Source organism: Myotis yumanensis, unplaced genomic scaffold (genome assembly GCF_028538775.1).
Source record: "Myotis yumanensis isolate MYYU_CA2020_CCGP unplaced genomic scaffold, mMyoYum1.0.hap1 SCAF_1, whole genome shotgun sequence".
NCBI lineage: Eukaryota > Metazoa > Chordata > Mammalia > Chiroptera > Vespertilionidae > Myotis > Myotis yumanensis.
The window spans coordinates 208,875,059-208,900,192 of NW_027223752.1; the positions used below are offsets into that span (position 1 = coordinate 208,875,059).

The 25,134-nt window shown below is 47.3% G+C and overlaps 1 protein-coding gene across 1 annotated transcript in view; it reads left to right on the top strand.

Annotated features, from left to right (window-relative positions):
- Positions 1-25,134, top strand: part of SCFD2 (sec1 family domain containing 2) — a 348,367-nt gene that overhangs the window by 308,391 nt on the left and 14,842 nt on the right. The window contains exons 7-8 of the mRNA XM_070396672.1: positions 8,482-8,616; positions 23,958-24,077. Of these exons, the coding sequence (XP_070252773.1) occupies positions 8,482-8,616; positions 23,958-24,077 (255 nt within the window). The remainder of the gene's footprint in view (positions 1-8,481; positions 8,617-23,957; positions 24,078-25,134) is intronic.

Sequence of the window (25,134 nt, forward strand, 5' to 3'; positions counted from 1 at the left end):
GCAATCTTAAATACTGTGGTATAAACTAGTTCTACAAGACATGATAGAACTGGTGAAATATGATGAAATTTAGACCAAAGAATGTCAAGATGTAAGTAGCTACTATAGTTGGCAAAAGGGAAAACAAACCACTAAATTAATGAGGTCTTTTCACTGTTATGATCATCATGGTGACTGATTTGGCCAATTTCACATAATTATGCATTCGCTATAAATCCGGGGCATGGTAAGAACAATGATAAGCTTCCTAGACTTCATCTCCCTGCTGCCAACACTCTCATTTCTCCAGACCTCAGAGCCCTGGAAAATGAGTTTTCCCCGGTAAATGGAACATGGGGACAAAGGGCAAGCAATGTGTGTGTGTATACCTCAAGGGGATTAAATAAATAATGATGTAGAGACAGTGGAATGCTGTGCAACCATGAAAATGAATAGGATGGATCTAAGTGTCCTGAGCAGAGACTATATTTGAACCCATGTCTCAGGCCCTGCTTCTCAGAAAATTCTAACTAAAACAGAGGTGCATGATCTATTAAGTGAAAAAAATACATGTTGTAGATCATTCCATAAAGCATCATTCTATTTTGGTTAAAAAAATAATGATAAAAAGTATATGGGTATGTGTATTTAGTCAGTCTTTAAATTTTTTGGAAAGATTTATAATGGGTACTTTGTGAGGGATGGGAAGGGTTGGATGGACAAGGAGGGCCTATGACTTATTACCTTGTATTTACATATCTAGAGAAAACTATTTTGATGTGATTATGGGCAAATTTTACCTATTTTGGTTTTTTAATATTTTTCAGATTTAAAGAAGCTTTAACTCACAGACAGATTTTGATCTGGTTTGTTCACTACCATACCCTTAGTGACTAGAGTGGTATCTTGCACATAATAGATGCTTAATAAGTATTTGTTGGGTGCATCTTGTATGCAATGCACATATCTTTGTTACATATCAGCGGATTTGATGGGCCACAAAGTGCGTGTAATTAGAAAAGGACAAATGTTCAGACCAGAATCAGAGTCCAGTTGTGTCTAGTTTTAAAGACAGATCTTGGCCGGACAACTTTCTGTCCATTTCTCCTCCCAGTCTGGTCCTCAGTCCTGTGGCTCCAGGAAAAATGTGTGCTTTCTGTCTAGCTAGCTGAGATGCCCAGGCATCCCCGAAAGACCTGGGAGAGCTCTAGGCCTGGTCTGGCCCTGGGTTCCGGTCCAGCTCTGAGCAGCACTGCAGATTGGGCTCTCCCTGGATCTCCGGGCCCCTGCCTGCCCCTCCCTCCCAGGGCAGCCTGCACAAGCTGCCTCTCAGACACTCCTGTTTCTTTTGTTTACACTAGAGGCACCTCTGGTTTAACTTCGTCCTTTAGCCCTTTAGGAAAAAGTGTCAGTCACAGCTCAGATACAGAAAGCACACATCCCTCTCGTTGTTTTAAGGAGACTGATTTCAGACAAAGAATTAAGTACATAAAATCTCTGGGCTTCCAGAAATGAATCCTGAATATCAGCACAGACCGGGCCCTCCTCTGGCGCAGTCCGGAGAGTGGGTGAGGGGGACCGAGAGGCTGCCATGGAAGCGCCTGCCTGGAGGAGCACACCACCAGAGCTGGAGGCAGCACGGTGCTTGCTCTCCATGCTGTCTGCAGAGCCGCGCTCAATGCTTGCCACCCAGTGGGCCAGTGGGTGGGATGGTACTTCTTACGTTCTCCATGGTTAGTGAGAGGGAGGTTAGCACAGAGGTTAACAGAACAGTCTGAGACCCTGAGCTTTTGGATCCATAGCCCACCTTTGCCCCCTCCTAGCTCTGTGACCTTAGGCAAGTTACTTCGCCTCTCTGTGCCCGGCTCCTCCTCTGCAGGAAGGAGCTAATAGCAGTCGCTCCCTATACAGATGCTCTAAGGATTAGGTGAGTTCATTCACGTAAAGCTCTGGGGACAGGAGCTGACACATACCAGTAGACAGCACTATGTAAGCATTTGCTGTGAAGGACAAAATAGGCCTTCTCTTTGTCCTCTTTTGTGGCATTTCGTCCTTTCCTTTGCTAAGGAGATGGGCTACACAGGAAGTGTGACCCTCGAGCCGACTGTCCTGCCGGCTGCTGTGCGTGGTAAGGGTTCATTGCTGACACCAGTGTGACTGAAAAGGTCCTGCTTGTTCGCCGACACCGTTGACTAGAAACCTAAGCCCCAGTTTTGCTTGTGCGGCGAGTCTTACGTGTTTCATTTCAAACTGTTCCAGTTTAGCGGGAGGTTCCACCTCCTCCCCAGTGCCAGGGCTCCATGTGCTGAGTTCCTCAGCAGCTGCAGCAGGAGGGTAGCAGGCATGTCTCAGGGCCAGGAGCTGGCGAGTCCTTTCGGAAAGAAATGCCGTATGGCTCTCGCACGACTTGCTTTGGCAGAGGTTTCGCAGTGCTGTGCTGTGTCGGAGAAAACTTTCCACAGATGTGTCCCGTCTTTTGTGCCTCTGGCATGTTGAACAAGGACATCGCGAAGCAGCCGTGCCCAAGGAGGCTTGTTTCATCCTGTGCCTGGTGAATGTGGCTCCCCGCACAGTCTGTCGGCCCGTCTTGGTCACACCCCTGCCCTGGCCACCAGGTGCTCTTTTCCAAATGCTGCACTCTGTTCTTCCTCCTGACTCTGCCCACCTCACCCAGACCTGCCGGTGTTCTCTCTGAAAGAATCAGCATGAGCCAGGACTGAACTGGGGTCTGGGGAACTGGCTGTCCTTTGCTGCTTCTAAATGCCTCTGTGAACTCATGCACCCTAGTTAGTAGCTCTGGGCTGTGGTGTCCTCAAATTGAAATGGAAGGGACTACACTCAAAAAAAGTGTAAGTGCATAATCTGCTTCTACTTTGAAGGATGGATGAATGGAAGGATGGATGGATGGATGGATGGATGGATGGATGATGAATGGATGAGCAAACCATTTTCTTTAAGAAGATGAAAGGAAAAAATATCTTAGTATAGCGAAAAATAAAAATAAATAATCCATGGAATCGTCAAAGCCAGAGTAGTTTTGAACAGCTGTTTTTTAAACAGTCTTGGATTGGAACAGAATGAATATTGTGTCCACACGATTCCCTGAGGAGTGGGTTGTTGAGAGTCAATTTGGCAGAAAAGGCAGAAGCATCTTCAGGAGCAGGACTGAGTCCCTTGCTGCACCATCACCAACCGGCAAAGCGAGGTCAGCAGCCCTGACTGGTGGGATGTGGCTGTGGCAACAACTCAGGTTTTCTTGGAAACTAATCCTGGGCCATCGTTAACGTGCACCAAATTCAAGAAGATACTGGAGTTAAACTAGTTTCTCAAAATTAACTCTGACGTGTATACTGGCAGAAACTCCTGCTATGTCAATACTTTTCTTCGAGAGCAAGAATCAGGTCAATAAAAGTCTTCTAGACCTAATCACACATTATCTCCGTCACAAAAGAAAAACCATGGGCATAGACATAAATATTTTATTTTTCATAATTTAATTAAATATGGCATTTTCAAAAGCCCAATTTGTTCTAGAAGAGATACTGCCATTTAAAGAAAAAGAGTTTCTGGTGTAAGATCACTTTTTGTAACTGTACTTATTTCATATGTAATACCTATAGGGGGTCTCTGTGGGCTCTAACAAACCTCAGGCAGCCTCAGGACACTCTCATACAGGGTGATATTATGATTTTCATAGCCCTAAGCAGCTTTGAGTTGGTGGCCTCCTTCCTCTATAAAAATAAAAAATACCAAAAATTTTATTATGCCATTGTATTGGTGTAGAGACAAATATATAAATGGTATATATCGAAACGTTTTCTTTGACCTAAAAGGTATTTTTTTTCTTCTAATTTTAAAAGAAATTACTGCATTTTCATGGGTCCCTAAAAGTCTCCCGGGTCCTACGCAGGCTCTGTGTGTTATGTACCTGGCACATAAGTCGGCTCTGTGGTCATAGCCCCCACTTGACACCAGTCTGCCCAAGGCAGGAACACAGCTCGCCACTGGGAAGCAGCGGACATTTTCCTTCCCTGGAGTAGTTAGTCCCTGTGATCACCACTACTCAGTTTGGTCCCGAGGTGACAGCTCAGGAGTGCGGGAACTAGACTCAAAAGGCAGAGGGGGTTGGGGGGGGGGGGGGGGCAGTTCCCTGCCTTAAAGCCCTTGTCTCCCGTAGGAGCCAATTTCTCTGGAACAACTGCACAGTGTAGCTTCCAGCGTCCCTCCAAGGGATGTGCCCAGTTATGCCAGTCATGCAAGAGTCATCAGACTCAGAGAAGCCCCAAGGTCTGGCCTTCTATCCAGTATTTATAGTCCTCCCAGTCTAATGCAGTTAACCAAGCAGGGGTCACTTTTATCATAAGCAATCTTGCCTGGCTAGAGTTTGACATTCTTCCCTTATCAGGTTTCCAGGGAAACAGCTAAAAAGTTAACCAAAGGTCAAATTCTTATGCAGAAGGGAAAAGGGTTTAATAGTACTTTGCCTACAACATGCAACTTGTCAGTTGTAAAGGGAATAACTATATGCATGTTTCAATCCGACTTCACAGTATGTGTGCAGCAGAGACAATGTATGTGAACCCCAAATGCCACTTCTGTTCCTCCTGGCACAGTGAGGCCACATTTTCCAGAGTCCCTTGCAGGTAAATGTAGGTTTGTGACTAATTCTGGCCAGTGAATTATGGTGGGAGTAATACAGATCACTTTCGGGCAGAGCCCATGAAATCTCTCTGGAAACCCTCCGTACTCTTTTTCCTCGTCTGATGATGAGCTGCAATGGCTGCGGTGGGGACCCCGGGGCCTGAGGGAGTGGAGGAACCTGGTGTCTGAGTGACTGTGGCGGGCACAGACCCCTACTGCCCACACACACTGGATGTGGTGTAAGCAAGGGATTAATGACCAGCAAGACAGGGAAAGGATGAAAATGCCTGTGTCTTTAATTCCTCTCCTCTCCCCACCCCCAATAAAGGTGAACTGGCAGGGAATGTTTGATTAGGAAAATTAAATTACTATGGTTAACCCTGTTAATGTTGAGACAAACTACACGACTCATCTCCCCTCTGGCCCTTTCTAGCATGCGAGGGAAACTTTGAGCAGGGCGCTGAGGAAGACATCCTGTCCCCTCTCACCACCTCGCTGTGGTCCTTTCTCAGAAGTGGGTGACTTCTGGCTGAGTAGAAAATTCCAGGACCATCCGAGGTTTCTCCTCTGAGAAGCCACTGCCAAAGCGGTCCGTTCCAGTGAGATTTCAGTGACAGGATTCGGAGCACCAAGCAATCCGAGCTCCGTGGCCGAGAGGAAGGAGCCAAAGGTTCTCATCATTAAAACCCAAAGTAGAAAATCGAAGAAAGGTGTTGGCTAAGTCACAAAAGTACCACTTTGTACCTGAGTGAGTCTTTTCCAAATCTTGCTTATTAAAGGCACAGTGTTACTTATTGTTCTGTGCTTAGTTGTTTTTTTTTTAAATATATTTTTATTGATTTCAGAGAGGAAAGGAGAGGGAGAGAGAGATAGAAACATAAATGAGAGAGAATCACCGATCGGCTGCCTCCTGCATGTCCCCCACTGGGGATCAAGCCCGCAACCTGGACATGTGCCCTGACCTGGAATCGAACTGTGACCTCTTGGTTCACAGGTCAACACTCATCCACTGAGCCACGCCGGCCGGGCTGTGCTTAGTTGTTTTGTAAAAAATTTGGAGGTCTCTCCTACATAATATGTAACTTGGGAGCAGTTTAAAGAGATGAGTGTTGAAGTTTAAGAGATGAAATGTCCAGAAAGGCTGAGATGATAGGACTCTAAAGATGGTTTACTCAAGGAAGAGGATTTATAGAATTCAAAGGTCATCCTACGACCTTTATTTTTCTTGACATTGAAAGTATTTATTAGATTACATTATCCTTCTAGAAGTATACTTGTTAATTTTGGAAATTTTGAAAAGAGAAGAAAATAATATCTCCCACTCCCAGAACCTAGAGCTAGCCCTAATTAACATTTGGTGTGTTTTTACTCTATTCTCTTCCATGCACAATCTGTTTATTTTCATCAAGTGAAAAAATCCTCTTGCTGTTTGTAGTGGTGTTTTAACTGTGTTTTTAAAAAGCAATACATTGAAAAGATTAAAATTAAAAAAGCAATACATTGAAAAGTTCCCTCCCACTTCTGTCCCTTCTCCAGTCCCCTGTCCCATGATCACTGTTCATGGTAGTCTCTGTATATCACATCAGAGTTTGTTTTTTCTGTATTCCAACAAATATACACATGACACATTTCACATGAGTCCAGCCCATCATACACTGTTTCTCACCTTGCTTTTTTCACCCACACTTTATTCTGTACCTTCCTTTCTGCCCGGTCAACAGAGAACTTCCCTCTTCACTTTCATAGCGTCCCCTCCTGTGATGCATCCCATTTATTAAACAGCTCCCTAATGATAGGCCCTTGAGTTGTTTCCAATCTTTTGCTATTACAAACAATAAACAGCCCTTTATGAGCATCATTTACATATATCAGCATATTTATAGGATAAATTCCTGTAAGTGGAATTGCTAGGTCAAATGCAATTGTAATTTTGATAGGTATTGCCAAATGGCTCTCCACACTAATTGTAGCAATGTACCCTTCCATCAGCCATATGTGAGAGTTTCAGTTCATTATGGCCCCACCAAAAGTGTATTTTCAAATCTATAAATTTTTGCCTATATGGTAAATTTTTAAAATTTCTCTGGATATAGCTTTATTATGAGGAAGGTTGACGTGTGTGTGTGTGTGTGTGTGAATTTCTGTCTTATCAATGTTCCTGCCCAGTGCTTTACTTTCAAAAGCATTAACCTATGAGATCTCTGGGCAGCAATGGTCTACTTGACTAATAAACATAAGAAGGCTACACCCTCAACTGAGCAGTTGCTATTTTTCCCTGCATCTTATCCCTGCCAAATGCACCAGTTGCATTCTGGCTAAATGATTGTTTATGATCTTGATAGTATATGCCCTGCTTTATTTTTAAGATATTTTAGGTACGAAAATATGGATAAAGGGAAAATAAGAGTAAAAAATAAATGACAGTGAGAAAAGCAAGATGAGGCCAGAGATGAAGTCAATACACCAAATACCCTGGACACTTGCTAAAGGCAGCTCACATGTGAAGAGAGAAACAGGAGTTCAAGACATCTCACCGGTGCTCCGTGGGAGCCTGGCTGTTCTGAGCCTATAACAGACGCAGTAGAGATAGCATAGATTGAGAGAATGCGTTGAGGGAAGTCATTTCTCCTTCCTTTATCCTTTATGCTCACACTTGGGTGCCTTGTGGAACTGGAGCAGCAGAGGCAGCCGCAGGACTGGGAGGACGGTGATCCACTGATGGAAGGGAAGGGAAGAGAGGAGGAGCTTGGTAGTAAGGAGAACCAAGGAAAGAGGTGGGGAGCATGCTCAGTTAGAGGAGCTGCCTCCAAGTATTACTAAGTGTGGGTAGGTTATTCAGGTCACAGAAAAGGAAAGCATTTAGCATTAAAATTATCAAAAGTTCAACTAAATTCTACTGAAATGTTTATAGTACCACGTGGCCTGCCTCTCTTCAGCCCTGGCCTTGGTCGGATTCCTTTTTGGCACCTTGGCTGCTTTCTCTGTCCAAGTCCTACTTGGAGCTGAGCTCTGTAGAGGAAGGAGGGAATGCCTTGGACTTGGACAGCAACAAAACATTGCACGAAAACATTCATTCCACCCGCTGGTGTGGCTCAGCTGGTGTGAGCGTCAACCCATGAACCAAGAGGTCACCCGTTTTATTCCCAGTCAGGACACATGTCTGGGTTGTGGGCTCCATCCCAGGTAGGGAGTGTGCGGGAGGCAGCCAATCGACGTTTCTATCTCTCTTCTCTGCTCCCTTCCTCTCTCTAAAATAAAGACGAAAGAAAGAAAAGAAAGGAAGGAAGGAAGGAAGGAAGGAAGGAAGGAAGGAAGGAAGGAAGGAAGGAAGGAAGGAAGGAAGAAAGGAAGAAAGGAAGAAAGGAAGAAAGGAAGAAAGGAAGAAAGGAAGGAAGGAAGGAAGGAAGAAAGAAAGAGAAAGAAAGGGAGGGAGAAAGGAAGAAAGGAAGAAAGAAAACATTTGAGTTCCTAGCAGAAGGAGCATAGTTCTAACAATATTTAGGAAAAACTGGAGACCATCTTTATGTCTATACCAAATGACAATACTTTGTTTTCCAGTATACTTCATACATAAAATCATCGCTTTCAATCTTGATTGAAAAACTAGCCATTCTGTGATTATAGCTCTGGGGACGAGAGATTTGCTTCTATAAGGAATATGAGAAACAACAATTAGTGCTGAGGTACTGGGGTGAACATTTACCAAAAAATCCAATGTTGTTATAATTGACTTTTCATACACAAACTCATAGCCTTTGCTCAGTATCAAAATAACCCTGTTTTATTTCCTTGGGTGCAGATAAAACCATCCTCTCTCCAGACAAACCCTGTTGCTCACAGCACAATATCTTGTCCTTCCAGGCATCCTACAAGCCGTTGCTGAAGCAGGTTGTGGAGGAAATATTTGATCCTGAAAGGCCAGATCCTGTTGATATTGAGCACATGTCGTCAGGCCTCACCGACCTCCTGAAGACTGGATTCAGCATGTTCATGAAGGTAAAGCCGCCGCAGAGAGGTCATCCTGAATGGAATGCTATCTTTGCCGGCAGGAAGATGCTGGCACCCCCTTCACCCGTCGGGTGCCATATAAGATACCGTGCAGTGTTTTGACTCTTCTGAAACCAGGTGCAATCTTCACTTAACTTTTGGTTAAGAGCAGCCTGCCCTTCCAGCCTCCTCCAGTTTCTTTTGATCTACGCACTGTGATCTTTCCTGGTCGATATGCGAGGACACAGCCCTCCAGGGCAGGGTAGCACTGTTGAAAATGTTTCTCCTTGCCTGGCCACATTTCCATGCCACACGAATCCATGTACTATTCTGCTGTTCTTAATGAGTGACAGTCTGCTGTTATTAATTCTAGAACTTATTATGCAGGATAATGAGCAACTTTGCTCAGTCATGTGGTGAGCATCACTCCCAAAACCCATTTTTTAAAATCTCTTCACCTTTTTCACCCAGTCCTTCAACCCCCATCTCCTCTGACAGTTGTCAGTCAGTCTGTTCTCTGTATCTATGGGTCTGTTTATATTTTGTTTGTCAGTTTATTTTGTTCGTTAGATTCACATGTAAGTGAAATCATATGATGTTTGTCTTTCTCTGACTGGCTTATTTCAATAGCATAATAACTCCAGGTCCATCCATGCTGTCACAAAAGGTAAGACCTTTTTATGACTGAGTAGTATTCCATTGTGTAAATGAACCACAGCTTTCTTATTTACTCATCTACTGATGGGCACTTGGGCTGCTTCCAAATCTTTTTTTGTTGTTTTTTTGTTGTTATCGTTAATCCTCACCCAAGGGTATTTTTCCATTGATTTTTAGAAAGAGTGGAAGGAAGGGAGAGAAACAGAGAGAGAGGGAAACATCGATGTGAGAAAGACACATGGATTGGTTGCCTTCTCATGCCCTGACCAGGGCCAGGAATTGAACCTGAAACCAGCATACATGCCCTTGACCAGAATCGAACCCGGGACCCTTCAGTCTGCAGGCCAACACTCTACCCACTGAGCAAAACCGGCTGGGGCTGCTTTCAAGTCTTGGCTGTTGTAAGTAACGTTGCAGTGAACACAGTGGTGCATATATTCTTTTGAATTAGTGTTTTAGGTTCTTCGGACATATTCCCAGAAGTGGAATAGCTGGGTCATAAGGCTTTTTCAATTTTTTGAGGTAACTTCATACTGCTTTCCACAGTGGCTGCGTCAATCTGCATTTAAAAATGACTTGTTTGGGCTCCACAGATTCCCAGTTGCCAAGTGCTAGGATTTCTCTGGCTAATAGCGAGGATAGGTCAAAATCACTGCACAGCCTTTGCAGCGGGGATGAAAGGAGCAGGACACAGATGCGATCTATTTTTAACCCACTGTAAAGTTTCTGAATTTAAAAGGATCTAAACAAGATTACAGGCTGACCTTCCAGTCTGTGCCAGGATTTCAGTTGTAATAACTCTTGGAAATAACAGAATGTTTTACCAGCTTCAAAGCGTCTTTGAAATCATGAATTAATCTACATAGAGTTCATATATGCATCTGCCAGGAGAACTGGTCCACCCCAAAGCCAGAGGACAGAAGCCAGACAGTCAGACTCTAAACCAGCCGTGGGCAAACTACAGCCCGCGGGCCGGATCTGGCCCGTTTGAAATGAATAAAACTAAAAAAAAAAAAAGACCGTACCCTTTTATGTAATGATGTTTACTTTGAATTTATATTAGTTCACACAAACACTCCATCCATGCTTTTGTTCCGGCCGTCCAGTCCAGTTTAAGAACCCATTGTGGCCCTCGAGTCAAAAAGTTTGCCCACCCCGGCTCTAAACTGTGCAGTTCACGGCCAGGATGGACTGGCCGGTCTCCTTCCGCTGTTCCCAATGATCATTAACTTCTGCTGCAATGAGTGCTGGTGAAGTGTGTGTGTGTGTGTGTGTGTGTGTGTGTGTGTGTGTGTGTATGAGTATGAGTGTCTGTGTGTGTCTGTATGTCTGTCTGTCTATCTGTGTGTCTGTGTGTGTGTGTGTGTGTGTGTGTGTGTGTGTGTGTGTTTTAAATAATGCAGCACAGATCAGCTTCCCAGAGCTGTTCTGAGGCTCCTGTGTTGAGGGTAGCCCAGGGTTGTTCAGTGGCCCTTCATGATGGCTGGTTCACACAGAAACTTCCAGGCTAGACATGGCCTCTGACCTTCTCCGCCAGAGCACCCTATTCCGCCCTCAGAGGCTTGGCCTTCACCCTGAAGTGAGACTACAGTAACCAGCATGGGCCTTCAGGCCCTGGTCAGTGAGGTCTGAGGCTGGCCCCGGGGGCTGTGTGTCCTTTCCCAGGCAGGCTGCTGTGTTCAGGGTCTGGCCAAGGGCACACAGGGAGCTCGAACCGCCTGCACCCTGCTCACCACACGAGTGTCTCATTTGCGGAGCGGCCGGTGTGCATGGGAGGGGGCCCTGACTCACTCTTTGCCCAGCGATGTCCCACAGAAAGAACTTGTTCCTTAGCAAAAGGGCCGGTGGCCAAGTATGTTTGAGAAACACTGGGTTAAACAGCAAATCAAGGCAAAATGTTTGCTGCTGGGCTCTGCCGTGCCTTAATGTGCTCAGGGACTTTGCTGCACTGCAGGCCCAGGTAGGGAGGACCGTGCACTTGTGGTTTCCATCACTGTTTCGTGCACCATGAGATGCCACATTTTAAAGTCACCCCTTTAAGCGCTGCGAGTGTTTCTGCAGCTCTCCTTGTGGTCAGACACTTCACAGCCCAGGGTGGGCTTTGCTTAGGCAGACAGCAGAACCCTCCTGGGCCCCACTAGACCGCTGTGCTCCTCCCCTTCAAGCCTCCACAGTTGGGGTCATAAAGAAATGCTCCTGCACACTGAGACCCATCTCACAGGAGGTTTCCAACTCATGCGTTTAAGGGAGAAGAATGTATGTTCTCCCAGCAGCTGTCGGGATCCATCCCCAGCCCTCGGTCCCCAGCCCCCAGCCCCCAGCTGCTGGACCTCTGGCTCGCCATTGCCAGGGGCACCTCATCTGCCTACAGGGGGTGGGAGAGTCTGGGAGGGCTGGCCGAAGAGCCCTCCCGTCCCAGTGTTCAGTCGGTGGCCAGCTCTTCCCACCATTCCATGGACCTTGACAAGAAAAGTTATCTCTGGCCCGTGTGTTCAGGGTTTCAACAAAATTGGGACAAACGTAGAGAGGAATAGCCAACAGGGCTTTGAGAAACTAACTGTGGCTTCCTCTCTGAGGTGGAGGCGAGGCCCTCGGGCGAGGGTGTCTCTGTCTGCGATGAGGCCAGTGGGGAGGAGATGCAGGAGGCTGGCGGAATCCCATGTGGCCGTGGCTACTTCCCAGCCCCCCTGGCCCTGCTTTCCACTGTTTCTCACTTACTGCCCAAAGGTATGCAGCAGCCCGTACCATGGGGCCAGCCATTCTCGTATGTGAACCGCACAGCAATCCGAGGAGGTAGGTTCCGTCGGTACCCCTGCTCACCAGGGGGACACTGAGTCCCGCAAGGTTAAGCAGTAGGTGCCAACTCATACACTTCTCTGTCCTCAGTTGTTTCCCAGGAGAGCACACAGGAGATGGGACGCCAGGATCTGGCCCGGCCAGTCTTACTCCCCAAGCCCATGCTCCTCACCACATGCTTTGGCTCCAGGAAGCTTCAGGCGTCTTCTTGGAAGTTAAATATTCATATGTCATTAATTCTTTTCTTCATGATTACTCATTAGCACAGATATTTTCCCTCTCCCGTGTCCATGCAGCTCATGAATTAATTCCATGCCTGTACTGGCCATCGAGGCGGCCAGTGTGAGGGAGGTCTCCAGGGCATCTGCTGGTACCCTGTCTGCTTCCCTAGGACTCGGCCCCACAGCTCACTGGCGGTGTGCAGCCCCACCCAGCCAACCTCTGCCAGGTCCAAAACTCTGTTTTGGCATTGAGTTGCCTCTTCACATCACATCTCTGTATCAACAGTCACTGCTTCCTTGCCACTTGCTGGCCCACTCTTTTCCTCCAGGGCCTACTCTCCCCCATCCCCCACTCAAGACTCACTGAATGGGTGCTAAAGCTGAAAAAGACAGAGTCAGATGAAAGTCAGGCATTCCTGTGGGTTCCTTGTGCTCGGGGAACTTCAGAGAGCTCTAGAGCTGGGCTACGCTGTCCCTGGACTTCCCGCAGGTGTCACAGATGACGTTAGTTCAGGTCACCCAGGGGCAGTATCTGTAGACGATGGTGTGGCTGAGGCCATTGAGAAGCTGGTGAGAGATGTGCTGGGAAATGGGGCCGGTGGACTTTCCCACAGGTGAGCTGCAGGTGCCCCACAACAGGTAACAGAAAGAGCATAGGAGAGGGTTTTCCAGGCCCCTAACGCCTGTCTTCTTCAGGGCTCCGTACCTTTCGTACACACCTCTGTGGCTTCATTTATACACTGTTTTATAACGAGATATGTTGGGTATCTTTTCCCAGTGTTATCTAGCTGCACAACTTGATCCATTGCACAGTAGGAGTCAATATATCAATTCATTGGCCCTAACAAGTTTGGCTCAGTAGTTAGAGCAGGGATCCTCAAACTTTTTAAACAGGGGGCCAGTTCACTGTCCCTCAGACCGTTGCAGGGCCGGACTATAGTTTTAAAAAAAACTATGAACAAATTCCTATGCACACTGCACATATCTTATTTTGAAGTAAAAAAACAAAACGGGAACAAATAACAATATTTGTATTTGCATGTGGCCCGCGGGCCGTAGTTTGAGGACCCCTGAGTTAGAGCATCGGCCGGAGGACTGAAGGGTCTTGGGTTCTATTTCAGTTGCAGGCTCAATCCCCAGTCCTGGTTGGGGCACATGGGGGAGGCAACCAATCGATGTGTCGCTCACATCAATGTTTCTCTCTGTGTGTCTCTCCCCCTCCCTTCTACTCTCTAAAAATCAATGGAAAAAATATCCTTGGGTGAGGATTGACAACAACAAAAGATATTAATTCATTGGATTGTAATCACTTAAAAAAAAAAAAAAAGGAACAGACTAGCAAGGCAAAACAGAATAACCCAGAGCATGGGTTTGATTTAAATGTATCTCTCACTATAGGCCACAATCAAAAGAACATGAAAGCTGTGGCTGGGAGAACGGAGGGCTGTCCTAGGTCTATTTATTTCTGCATCCTCAACACGTAGGTCCCAGCCCTCATGGCTTTACACGCAGCAGGCACTCGCTGAAGATCGGGAGGGTGGCCCCAGTGGTCAGTTAGAGGCATTGGCTCCTTGTTCCAACTCTCTGCCCTTAACACATTGCAGACAAGTAGTTTTATTGCTAGCTTTACCCAGTGGCCAGATAAGTTTCTATTGAATGAGTACAAAAAACGTTTTACATAAATGTTAAAGGCACACTTTAAAATTAAATCCCCATTGCATTTTGGAGTTATTTAATACATGCTCTTACAAGCTAACATCTTTTTAAAGTATGGTGCTTTGTAAAACACTGTGTAATATGAAGTGGAACTAAACAAAGCTGGCAAGTTCTCGTGATCCATCCACAATGTGTTAAGCAAAAGCTATATTTCAACAACTTCACAGGGGGTAGATCAGTCAACTCCAGTGACCCTCAAAGGAATCCCTGACCCTCCTTTCCAGCTGCTAAACTAGACGAAGCTGGTCATTGTCTTGTCCTTGCGTAACCCCAGAGAGGCAGCGGCCACTTGCTCCCACTCACCGCCCCGCTGCCAGGTGCGTGGGGGAGACGGACGCCTGACTCCCCCTCCATCAAGGAAACCTGCGGTCTCTGCTCTGTCCACACGCAGCTGCAGGCCCCTTTCCCAGCCTCTTTGTCCCTAGGGAACAGAGAGAGGCAAAGGGCTGGTTTTGTCGTGTGAGAGAGCCAAGGAGTCGAGGGAGAGATGTCCTCACGTGGTTAGGCAGCAGGACGAGTCTTCCCGGCGGGGAGATTTGGAGACCTCTTTTCTATTTAACGTCTGTAATGTTTTCGTCTGGTTTTGTAAATAATAGAAGGCCATCTAACAGCAGTCACTCTATTCTACCGCTTATGTCTGTTTACAGGAGGCAATGGAGAGTAGTGGTCACACGTCCGAGTCAGACTGTCTGGCTTAGAACTAGCTGTGTGACGTGGATGCATCACTTAACCTCTCTGGGCCTCTGTTTCCTCATCTGTGAAATGGGGATAAGAATAGTACGCACTGTGTAGGTTGTTCCGAGATTTAAATGAGTTAATGCACCCAGAGCACTCAGGACAGTGCCTGGCCTGCAGTACCTGCTGGTTCAGTATTTCCTACTCCCATTTTTACGAGTTTGTGATCTGGCCAGACCGTGACTCTGGAGAAAAGTCCGCCTTGAGTAACTTTGTGTCCCTGTGCAGAGCCAGTGCGTAGGCATTCGGTGCATACAGACTAACTGCTGAGTGGACAAGTGACTTAAATAGCAGAGAACAGATGCCCGAGAGTTTCAGGTTTCACTATTGACGTGCTGTTGCCAGAGAGACATGGAATCTAATGTTCTTTTTGTTGGGCCGGTGGAAGCCATGTTTTATAAGGCCGCCATGTGTTTCTCCAGACAGACCCCCTTCTTCACCATGTGTCCAACTTGTTGGTATCCCCAGTCTCGGGGGACACAACCTGTGCCTCCTGGGGAAGCTGTAGGGAGCTGGTGAATTTCTGTGCATGGACCGTGACAAGACGGTTCAAGGGGATAGAGGCCAGCAGGGCCAGACCCTGGCCACTCAGGACACAGACTTGGCTGGGAACACTCTAGAAGCATGGTCTCCATGTGCTGGGAGAGAGCACGTGCTCGGCCCTCCTCACAGCCTCCCGCTGTGGGGGACTGGAGGCCTCCATCCCAGACACTGGGAAGTGGCTCGCAGACGTCGATCACATCATGTAAATGTCTGCAGCCAGTGAACATTAAGAAAAATGCCTTTGAATCTAAGATTTTCTGCATCAAGTAAATCCTCCGTGAGAGGGAAGTCAGAGCAGCTGGATTCTGCCCTTACTAAAGTCAGGCCTTGTTTGCATCATACTGCAACTTGCTAAAATCGCTCTCTTTGTATTGCTTTAGCATGCGCTTCTGTATACATCAGACTGTCCAGGGAAGCCCTTCATCCCCCCTGTTCTGGTTATCTATTGCTGCATAAGAAGCCGTCTCCAAACATTGGCTTAAAATAATATTGATCATTTATTCTGTTCATGAAGCTGTACTCTGGGCAGAGCTCAACAGGGAGGGATTCGCCTCCAAGATGGCGCATTCACAAGTAGATGCTGACTGTGGGTGCGTAGCCCAGCCCAGCCTGGCAGCTAAGGGACTCAGTTCCTCCCACTCAGGCCTCCCCACGTGGCCTGAGCTCCCTCACAGCATGGCAGCTGTGTTCCAAGGACAAGGGACTAGAGGCCAGCAAGGCCAGACTCCTGAGAGAGCGTGCCAGGGGGAAGCCTCAGAAGCCACACAGCATCTCCCCCACAGCGCTCCATGTGTGCAGGCAGGCACCAGTGCCCACTCAGGATCGAGGGGAAGGGACACACTCTTTCCTTTGAGAAGAAAGCAAGAGCATGAGGAGCAGAAAATATTCTTGTGGCCACTTTTGGGAAATACAGTATATACTCCACCTAAATATACGTTTGACTGTCCAGCTCGGCAAGGAAGGTGTTTGGTGAAGTCTCAGAGTTTTCCCTACAGCCTAGAGCAGTGACGGCGAACCTTTTGAGCTCGGCGTGTCAGCATTTTGAAAAACCCTAACTTAACTCTGGTGCTGTGTCACATATAGAAATTTTTTGATATTTGCAACCATAGGAAAACAAAGACATTTTTTATATTTATTTTATGTATTTAAATGCCATTTAGCAAAGAAAAATCAACCAAAAAAATGAGTTCACATGTCACCTCTGACACACATGTCATAGGTTCGCCTTCACTGGCCTAGAGGATGGAAAATTCACTTACACTTCAGACCTGGTTTTAAGGTGGGTCCCAAAAGGCTTTGGTAATGAAAGGCCTGTATGCTCTTTGCTCATAATCTTTTTTTTTAATAATATAATCTCCAAAAAGAAAGAAAGAGGAAGGAAGGGAGGGAGAGAGGGAGGGCGGGAGGGAAAACCATGGCAGAGGAGTGATAAGAAACTGAGCTGCAGGATTTTCCTCTCCCCAGCTCACTGCATGGACGCCGTAAGGTAACACGGGGAGAATAGTGAGCATGCCCATGAGATCATTCTTCATGCATCTCTAAGAATGTGTTTCAAGCCAGCCAAAAGCACTCCTCGGCCAGAAGGACTGTGGTTAGCCACAGAAAGCCGGGCTTCAAAGGGCAGTGCCCTAGGGAGAGGGGGAATCAAACGGGAGAGAAGCCGCTCTGGCAGAGCCTGGCGTTCTTCAAACAGCCAATCTTCTCCATGGACGCTTGTTCCCGGAGCACCTTGATCTCCTTACAGGAAAGTTCGATAGTGATCTAATAAATAAACCGAAGCATACCTTCCCCCTCACTACAACGTTAATTTAATTTAAAACTAGCGTGTCTAATGGGCAGCACTTTTAAAATGCGTTTCTGGAATTTGTGGTGTGGGTTTCAGTCTCCTGAAAATAATATATTTTATATCTACTCCATGTGTTTGGACCCCAGCTTGTTTTGACTAACGGACATGATTTGTCAAGATGTTTCCTCCGCTGGACTTGGCGTGAGGAGGGTGGTTTTATCTGAAAATTGCATAAGGCCACTTTATTTCTTTTTATGTGTGTTTTTAAGAAGTTTTTTGTTTTGTTGTTCCATTTCTTATGTGGCCATGCTTAGTTGGAAAAAATTAAAAGATTTCTGAAAAAGAGTCCAAGGGGACTCAGGGCTTGCCTCTGGGCCCTTCATCTGAGCTAGTCTGAGAGCGTCCTTGCCTTGGGGGCAATAGGAAAGGGCCACAAGGAAACAGAACAACTGCTCAGGGGCCTGAGAAGCTGGTGGTGGAGAGGGGGTGGGCGCTGAAACTCTCTCAGTTGCAATTAAAATGCCAACAAATTGCACTAATTAATCAGAGAAAGGATCGTTTGCTGTGAGAACCAAGGATGTCTGGGGGAACCCGAGGGCAGCGATGCGGTGGCCTCAGGAAGCCTGGGACTGCGAACTGGGCCGCACCGGGAAACCAGGCGGTCCTTTGAGCCGTGCTCCAGCCTGCAGAAGTCGCTGAGAACAGGCTGGGCATGCGGCAGGTGCTCACTCAGTATGAGTTGAATGAACGACCAGAGAGCTAATCCACAGCTTTTGGTTCTTACAAGCTAAGCTTTGATTCAGCCTTGTCTTTCTTAGGTCAAGTCTCCATTCCCAAGGAAGGGTCTAAAGTTGGCCCCGCCTGGGTCAGAGATCCATTCTTGGACCATTATTCAACCATATTTGAGGGGCGGGATCACGCTGTAACTTCCTGGCTGCCAGTGGCCTTCCCCTTAACCATGGGGATTGGGAGATGGTCCACATATGTTTGAAAGACCTGCAGAAGCACCCACAGCAGGGGTGAAGTACGCTGTGGGGGTGAAGGGCAAAGATCATGAGTGTCAGGTGAAATGTGACGTCAGTTCCTTGGACCGACTGCAAGAGCTGGACATGCCTGGAGGTCATCTAGTCCAGCCCCTCATTGTTGACACAAGGAAAACAAGACTCAGAGAGATGAACTGTTGGCTTTGGCCAATTATACTAATGGTCCTTCTGACAAGAGGAAAATATCTCAGCACTGGGTGTTTGTTGACTAAATAAGTACAGGTTCAAGAATTTCCATTTGCAACACTATTTATAGCCATTGTTTATATTTTCCTCTTTTTAATTATACTCCATGATATGAGGTAGGGGTTGATTTTTGTCTAACATTAGCTAAATATGATCCATAAGTTCTAGTGAGATGGACTCTGGTAGAAATCATTCAACAAAAACAAAAACTTGGTTTTGACGGTCAATGAACTTTGTCTGCTGGTGAGCAGTCACTGAGAGCCTGGTTTGTGTGCTCATCACCGTGGTGAGTAAAGAAGACATAGGAGACTACTAGATACCCTACCTACCGTGGTGTAGATTACCCCGTGGAGCTCACGGCGTGTTATGGAGAGGGGCAGGAAGGCTGCGGATTGCAGGAGGAGAGATGCGTGTGTGCCGGAGGGGACGTGCGGGTGCAGAGAAGGAGGAGCTCAATCCCACGTCAGAGGAGCTTCCCAGGAGTTTGAATGTGTCAGACCAGTAGGAGTGAGGAACAAAGTGACGAAACGCCATGGTACATGGAAGGAACTACAGGTAGTTCTAAATATGAACACAGAGAGAGAAGCAGGAGCTATAACAACAGAAATTGGACCAAAAACAATGAGGTACCACTGAATGTTGGAGGCATATGTAACCAGTGTACATTTTGTACAGATCACCCTGGCAGCAGTGAGAGGTGGACGAGGCCACACTGGCATCGGCTGGAGAGGGAAGGTGAGATGGGTGGGCACTCGGGGAGATGAAGCGCTGCTGGACCCCACAGAACTGGGTGCCGACTGGATGTGGGAGCAAATGAGAGGACCAGTTACTTCATCTCTTCAAGGCTCCCTTTGTCTCTGATGTAAAATGGAGCCTCTACCTGCTTCACAGATGCTAAGGCTGGTGCAGAGTCATGCTCGTCCACCCCCCTGCTTTATTTCCCTCCACAGCACTTACCACCTTTCTTTTCCCTGTGCACGTACTGGTTTTGTCATTCGCCCCCAGCTGAAATGTAAGTTCTACGACAGCAGGGAGTCCTCTCTGGTTTGTTTACTGCTGAATCCCTGGTGTCAAGAGAAGTGTCTGACTCACAGTAGTTGCTCAGTAAACAGCTGTGGAATGGATCAGTGAATGAGGGAAAGGCACAGCGCGGACATGAAGTGTTCAGAGGCGGTGGCAGCGCTCTTATAACTCCTGTTGGGAGAAAAGCCATTCCCAAGCCATGTTCAAAGTCGGCACGGCTGTTCTCAGGGCCTGGTGCCCTCCATGCCCAAGCTCTGGTGCACGTTCCTGCCCACTGTTGAGGACACTTGTCCGCGCTAAAGACAAGTGAGTCACACACGAAGAGAAACTGAGTGGAGGAGAATTGGCAGCAGGATTCCCAGAACTCCTCGAGAGCTCAGACGCACCCAGAGCAGCGGAAACCCTTCTCATGAAAACCAACCGGGACATCAAAGAGTGCCTGGGGGCCCACAGCTGCAGAGGTTTCGGCAGCCCCTGCTTCAAAGGCTGGCATGGATGGTGGGAAGAAATGGTCTTATCTGACCATAACCGAGGTCTTAAAGTCACAGCCAGCGAAAGTTTGGAAAATGAAAAAAAAGAGCAGAGGGCCTGACTGGCTTGATTAATCTGTGCGTTTGCAATGGCAGTAACGATGCTTAAATCTTTCATCTCCAAAGAGGGGGCCCAGTGTTGCGTGGCGCATTATAAGATGTGCTATTTTAATGGAAGAGACTCCACCGCCCAATCGCCTGCTGACTTGACATGTTCTGAAAGGAAAGTCTGGTATCAAAACATAAATCTAAACAGAAACCAAAATAGCAAACAGCAGATGCATTAATCAGACCCGTCTCTTTGTACCAAAATCCACATTCCCTCCTCCCCCTGGCCCCAGGGTATTGTTCTTTGTTGTTGCTGTTCATTGCTTTTTTCCTTTCATCTCTCAATGCATCCTTCAAGCTTCTCGCAGTGTACTTCAGCATCCAGATTTGCTCATGGAAAGCACATGTCTTTGGGAACATGCCGTTCACTTGAAGTTCTGCAGCCAGTTTTATTTCTGTCCCAGGGTTAAGGAGAAACAACAATTGTTTGTAGGGCTGGATGTAACTTCGGGTCAGTGAGCCAGGAAGAACCACACATAAAGCAAAGAGAGTCTCTAAAAGATCTCTAAGAAAAGAGGGGCATCTCCAGTTAACCCGTGGGTCTCATTCATGCGTGCATTGGCTTTGTTTATGCAACATTGGTTGAAAGGTTACCATAAACTAGGTCTATGCTCAAAGCCAAAAATACCAAGGTAAATATGATTAGTCCTTACTCTAGCATCTTACAATCTAGGAGAGGAGACAGCAAATACTAGTATATCCAGGTAGCAAGCAGTCTAGTGGACAAGGCCAGTGCAGAGAGGTACCTTAGATTTAGATCCTGGGACAGGAGTTGAGAGATGGGTAGGGTGATGGTGCTTTTTAAAGAGAGTAAGTGGGAAGGAGGTAAAGAAGAGGAAGTGAGAATAGTTTACCCAGAGGAAACTATGTCTGCTACATAAAACAATATGATACAGGTATATTCAAAGTCTTTAATAACTGGAACATCAGGGGCTCAGAGAGAGGCCAAGACCCACTAGTGGTCCCAACCCAATGCCTATGAGTTGCAGGTCTTTCCTATTAATATGGGGAAACTCTCAGAGAGGGTGTAGTAGAGTGAAAAAAGCAAGGTACAATGTTGAGTGTTATGAGTCAAGATGTTGGTTCCCTTGTGAGGGAATGACAGGAGGGGCCATAGAGGGTTTCCAGGGTGCTGGCTTTCTGTTTCCTGATCTGGGTGCTGATCACACCGGTTGGTATGCTTTGTGAAATAAACTGACTTGAACACTTGTGTTAAATGCTCTTTTCAAATGTTGAGTAAAGTGTCATATGTTTGACAAACCGTTCCAAAACAAATAAACAAGCAAATACCATGCATTTGGGCAAATCTCAGTTTATTGTGAATGGCTCTAGCAAATAGTGTGTGTGGAGGAGATAAAAATAGAGACATAAAGCAAAGCCGTGTTATAAGAGCCTTATTAAATACTAAACTAAGGAGTCTGAACTTTATCCTCAGAGCTCTGAGACTCTTGGGCGAGAATGTGAACATGCGTTAGAGCAGGGTGGGAGGGCAGGAGGCAGGGGTCAGACTGTGACCTCCGGACTTTAGCCTCTGGTTCCATGATTTAGTCACCATGTCACTGCATGAAACTTCAAGCTCTTCATCTGCAAAATACACCAATGATTTCGTTTGCTTCCTAAGGATGTTTTGAGAATTGAATAAGACAATACACAAAAATAGTTAGTATGGTAGGCACTATATCCAGGAATAAATATTTGCATTTTAGAAAGCTTCCTCAAGCAGGAATGAGGAGAATGGATGGGGAAGCCAGGCCAGGGACAGAGATGCGTTATGCTGGCAGTGATCTGTGAGGAAGGAATGAGAGCCTGACCAGGACAGGGACAGTGTAAATCAAGGAGAGATCATTAAATGTGAGGGGGCAGAATGGACAGGATTTGATCCAGGAGATGAAAGAGACAGCGAGTCTATGATGACTCTCAGGTATCTGGCTTCAGTGACTGTAAGGAGGTGATGCTGTTAAAGAGTGAAGAGGAGAAATAGACCAGGGGGGAGACGGTGCATCACATGTGAGACCTGTTGAGATGAGGGATCCTGGAGTCGTTCAGGAACTCAATAGAGATGTTTGTGATAAAGACAGACGTCTGGGAAATACATAAAAGACTGTTGAAGGCATAGGAGTAGATGAAGTCCTTCAGGGATGACATATCAAGTGAAAAGAGCAAGGTGCCAAAGGTGGACCCCAAGAAACATCAACATTTAGAAGGGCAGGCCAAAAAAAAAATGGAACCTATGAAGAAATTTGAGAAGAAACCATTGCAAAGGTAGAAGGAACAGCTGAGAGGGTGCTATTGTGGTAGCCAAGAGAGATGCCATCAGCTGTAACAAATGGCACAGAAATGGCCAGTTAAATGAAGACTAAGTGTCCATTGACTCCTATGTATGTTGGGCATTGGGGACTTCACGGAGAGCAGCTCCAGGGGCAGGGACACAAGCAGGACTGTCATGGTGCACGGGGTGTGGATTAGAAGAAAGAAATCAAGTGTAGTCCAGGGGAAGGAGGTCTATGGGCAGGAAGCTAGGGGGGAAGGAGTGACAGTCTTTCTCTAATGATCAGAGTTTCCTAACTTTTCTCAGTATTTATTCACCACCACCCATTTTGGAAAAGTTTAGAGATACAGCTCTGCACTCGCCCTTCCTTCCTTCCTTCCTTCCTTCCTTCCTTCCTTCCTTCCTTCCATTCATCCTCCCACCCTTCCTTCCTTCCTTCCTTCCTTCCTTCCTTCCTTCCTTCCTTCCTTCCTTCTGTCTGTCCTTCCTTCCTTTCCATTCTGAATTTCGTCTCCAGAAGCCAAGGAGTAGCTTATATAATGGAAAGCACTTAGCATATTCTCTTTGTGTTTTTAAAATAAGATGTTGAAAAGTGGGTATATTCAGGGAAGGTAGCCAGAAGAACCCAACAGAGAAGGGAGCTGGAGCAGGGATAAGAGAAAGGGCTCCCTGACAGCCTGCCCTGCCCCACTACTCCTGGGGACTGTCCAATGGCCCCAGTGGGGCTTGCGCATTGGCGAGTGTGAATTAGTGAATACACTCTCCACCTCTGGAGCCGAAGCCTGTTTCTCCCACCTCTGGCTTCAGTGGCCACCTGAGCAGTCGGCAGCATCCTTCCTCTTGTGATGCCCTGCTCCCCGCGTCCTGGCTGGGCCTCCGGCCTGCTCCACCCAGCTGGTGACTGCTTGCCTCCGAAACTCAGCTCACACCCCCTCCCCTCCTCCTGCCACTCCTCAGCCCACCAACTCTGGCTTCCAGATGGGGCTCAAACGTGCTGCCCCTTCAGTTAGTCACTAAGTCAATGTGCTGTGCATTTTGCATTTCCTGAGGGGTTGCTGGGAGTCACTCGTGTTTTAGTTTATAATAACACTTTGGCTCATGGGTGAAACTGGAAGGCACCAGGAGGAATTCTCCGCAGCCCCTGGTGGAGTGGTCCATGCAGAGCAAGCATGTCAAACTCAAAGGCTAACATGGGCCAAATAAGCGAGGCATGCAGCCTGCGGGCTGCGAGTTTGACGTGCTTGGTGTAGAGTAACTCCTCAAGGGTGGATGGCAGACTCTTTCATCTTTTCACATCCTTCACCAACACCTACTTAGGGCTGTGACTACTCATCAATTCCGTAGATATTTATTGAGCACCTACTGTGTGCCAGAAATTGCACTAAGCTGGAAATTCAACGGGGAATGGCAGGCAAGGTCCCTGTCCTGTGAGTTTATGTTCTACTAGAGGAGACGGCCACAAACAGGTGAACCCCAGACTGTGGCGGGTGCTTCCGAGGAAGTAAACAGAACTGGGTAACAAGAAGGGGAGCGTTTATGCTGAGAGTGGGAGACCAATAAGGAAGGAATAAGGTGCCCCTCCGTCTTCTCTTCTTATGTAATAGCCTCCACTCCTTGAAATTTTCTTTCAATAAAATATTTGGAGGGATGTCATAAGGAGACGAGTGCGTTTACTGGTCCATGGGTTCATACGCCTCTCACGCCTCCGATCGCTAACAGAGGATGTTGGTTTTGCAGGTGAGCCGGCCTCATCCCAGCGACCACCCTCTCCTGATCCTCTTCGTGGTGGGCGGCGTCACAGTCTCTGAAGCCAAAATGATCAAAGACCTTGTGCCGACCCTGAAGCCAGGAACCCAGGTACCAGTCCGAGTCCTTGTTGTTATGAGTCCTGGGGCAGGAGAGGCAAGGGCGGCGTGGGCCCTTCATCAGACTTCCCAGCGCTCCCATCGTCATGCCCGCTTCTCCCCCACCTGCTCCTTCCCACGTCCTCCTCCTCCTCTGCCTGCGCCAGGCCAGCCAGCCTCCCTGTGGGGCCTTTTCCTGCCTCTGGGCTCCAAGGGCCGACACGCTGTTGTCCCTATTCCCAATTCCTGCATGTGTTCTCCAGCATCCGTCAGCGCTGAATTACTCCAGAGCTTTCACTGCTTTCCGGGCCCCAGAGAACTGAGGGTAACTCCCAGGACCGCCTGCCTCCGTGGCAGTCTGAGGACCCGGCTGGAGGAGTTGGGGAAGGTGCATTGTCAAGACAACAATGAGTGTAGCCTCCTGTCGGGTCCCATCTTACTCTCCAATGAAGTGGCCGGGTGGTTAAGAACACAGACCGCTTGGTTTTACAGGCCTGAGTTTGGATCTAACCCAGTGGTTTTCAACCTTCTGGCCCTTTAAACACAGTTCCTCATGTTGTGACCCAACCATAAAATTATTTTCATTGCTACTTCATAACTGTAATGTTGCTACTGTTATGAATCATAATGTAAATATCTGATATGCAGGATGGTCTTAGGAGACCCCTGTGAAAGGGTTCTTCGACCGCCGAAGGGGTCGCAACCCACAGGTTGAGAACCGCTGACCTAACCTCTGCCTTTCACTAGCCAGGTGATCCAGGAGAGTGAGGCCCTCAGTTTTCTCCGTTAGGAAAATGAGGTGGCTGTGAATCTTAAATCGGATAAGTGGGGAGTGCCTGGGACATCAACCTCAGTGAATGGTGGCTGCAGTTATTATCAACCACGATGCTGAGGACACAGGCTGTGGCCTCCCAGGCCTGAGCAGGTGGCTGGAGCCCATAGGCCCTGTGGTCTGATGACACGATTGGCTGCAGGAGGACCAGATCGGTGGTGTTGGCGTGGGCCATCTGGTGAGGCAGAGAAGACCTGGTCCCTCTTGATCTCCAAATACCCAGCTGAGAAAGGGGACT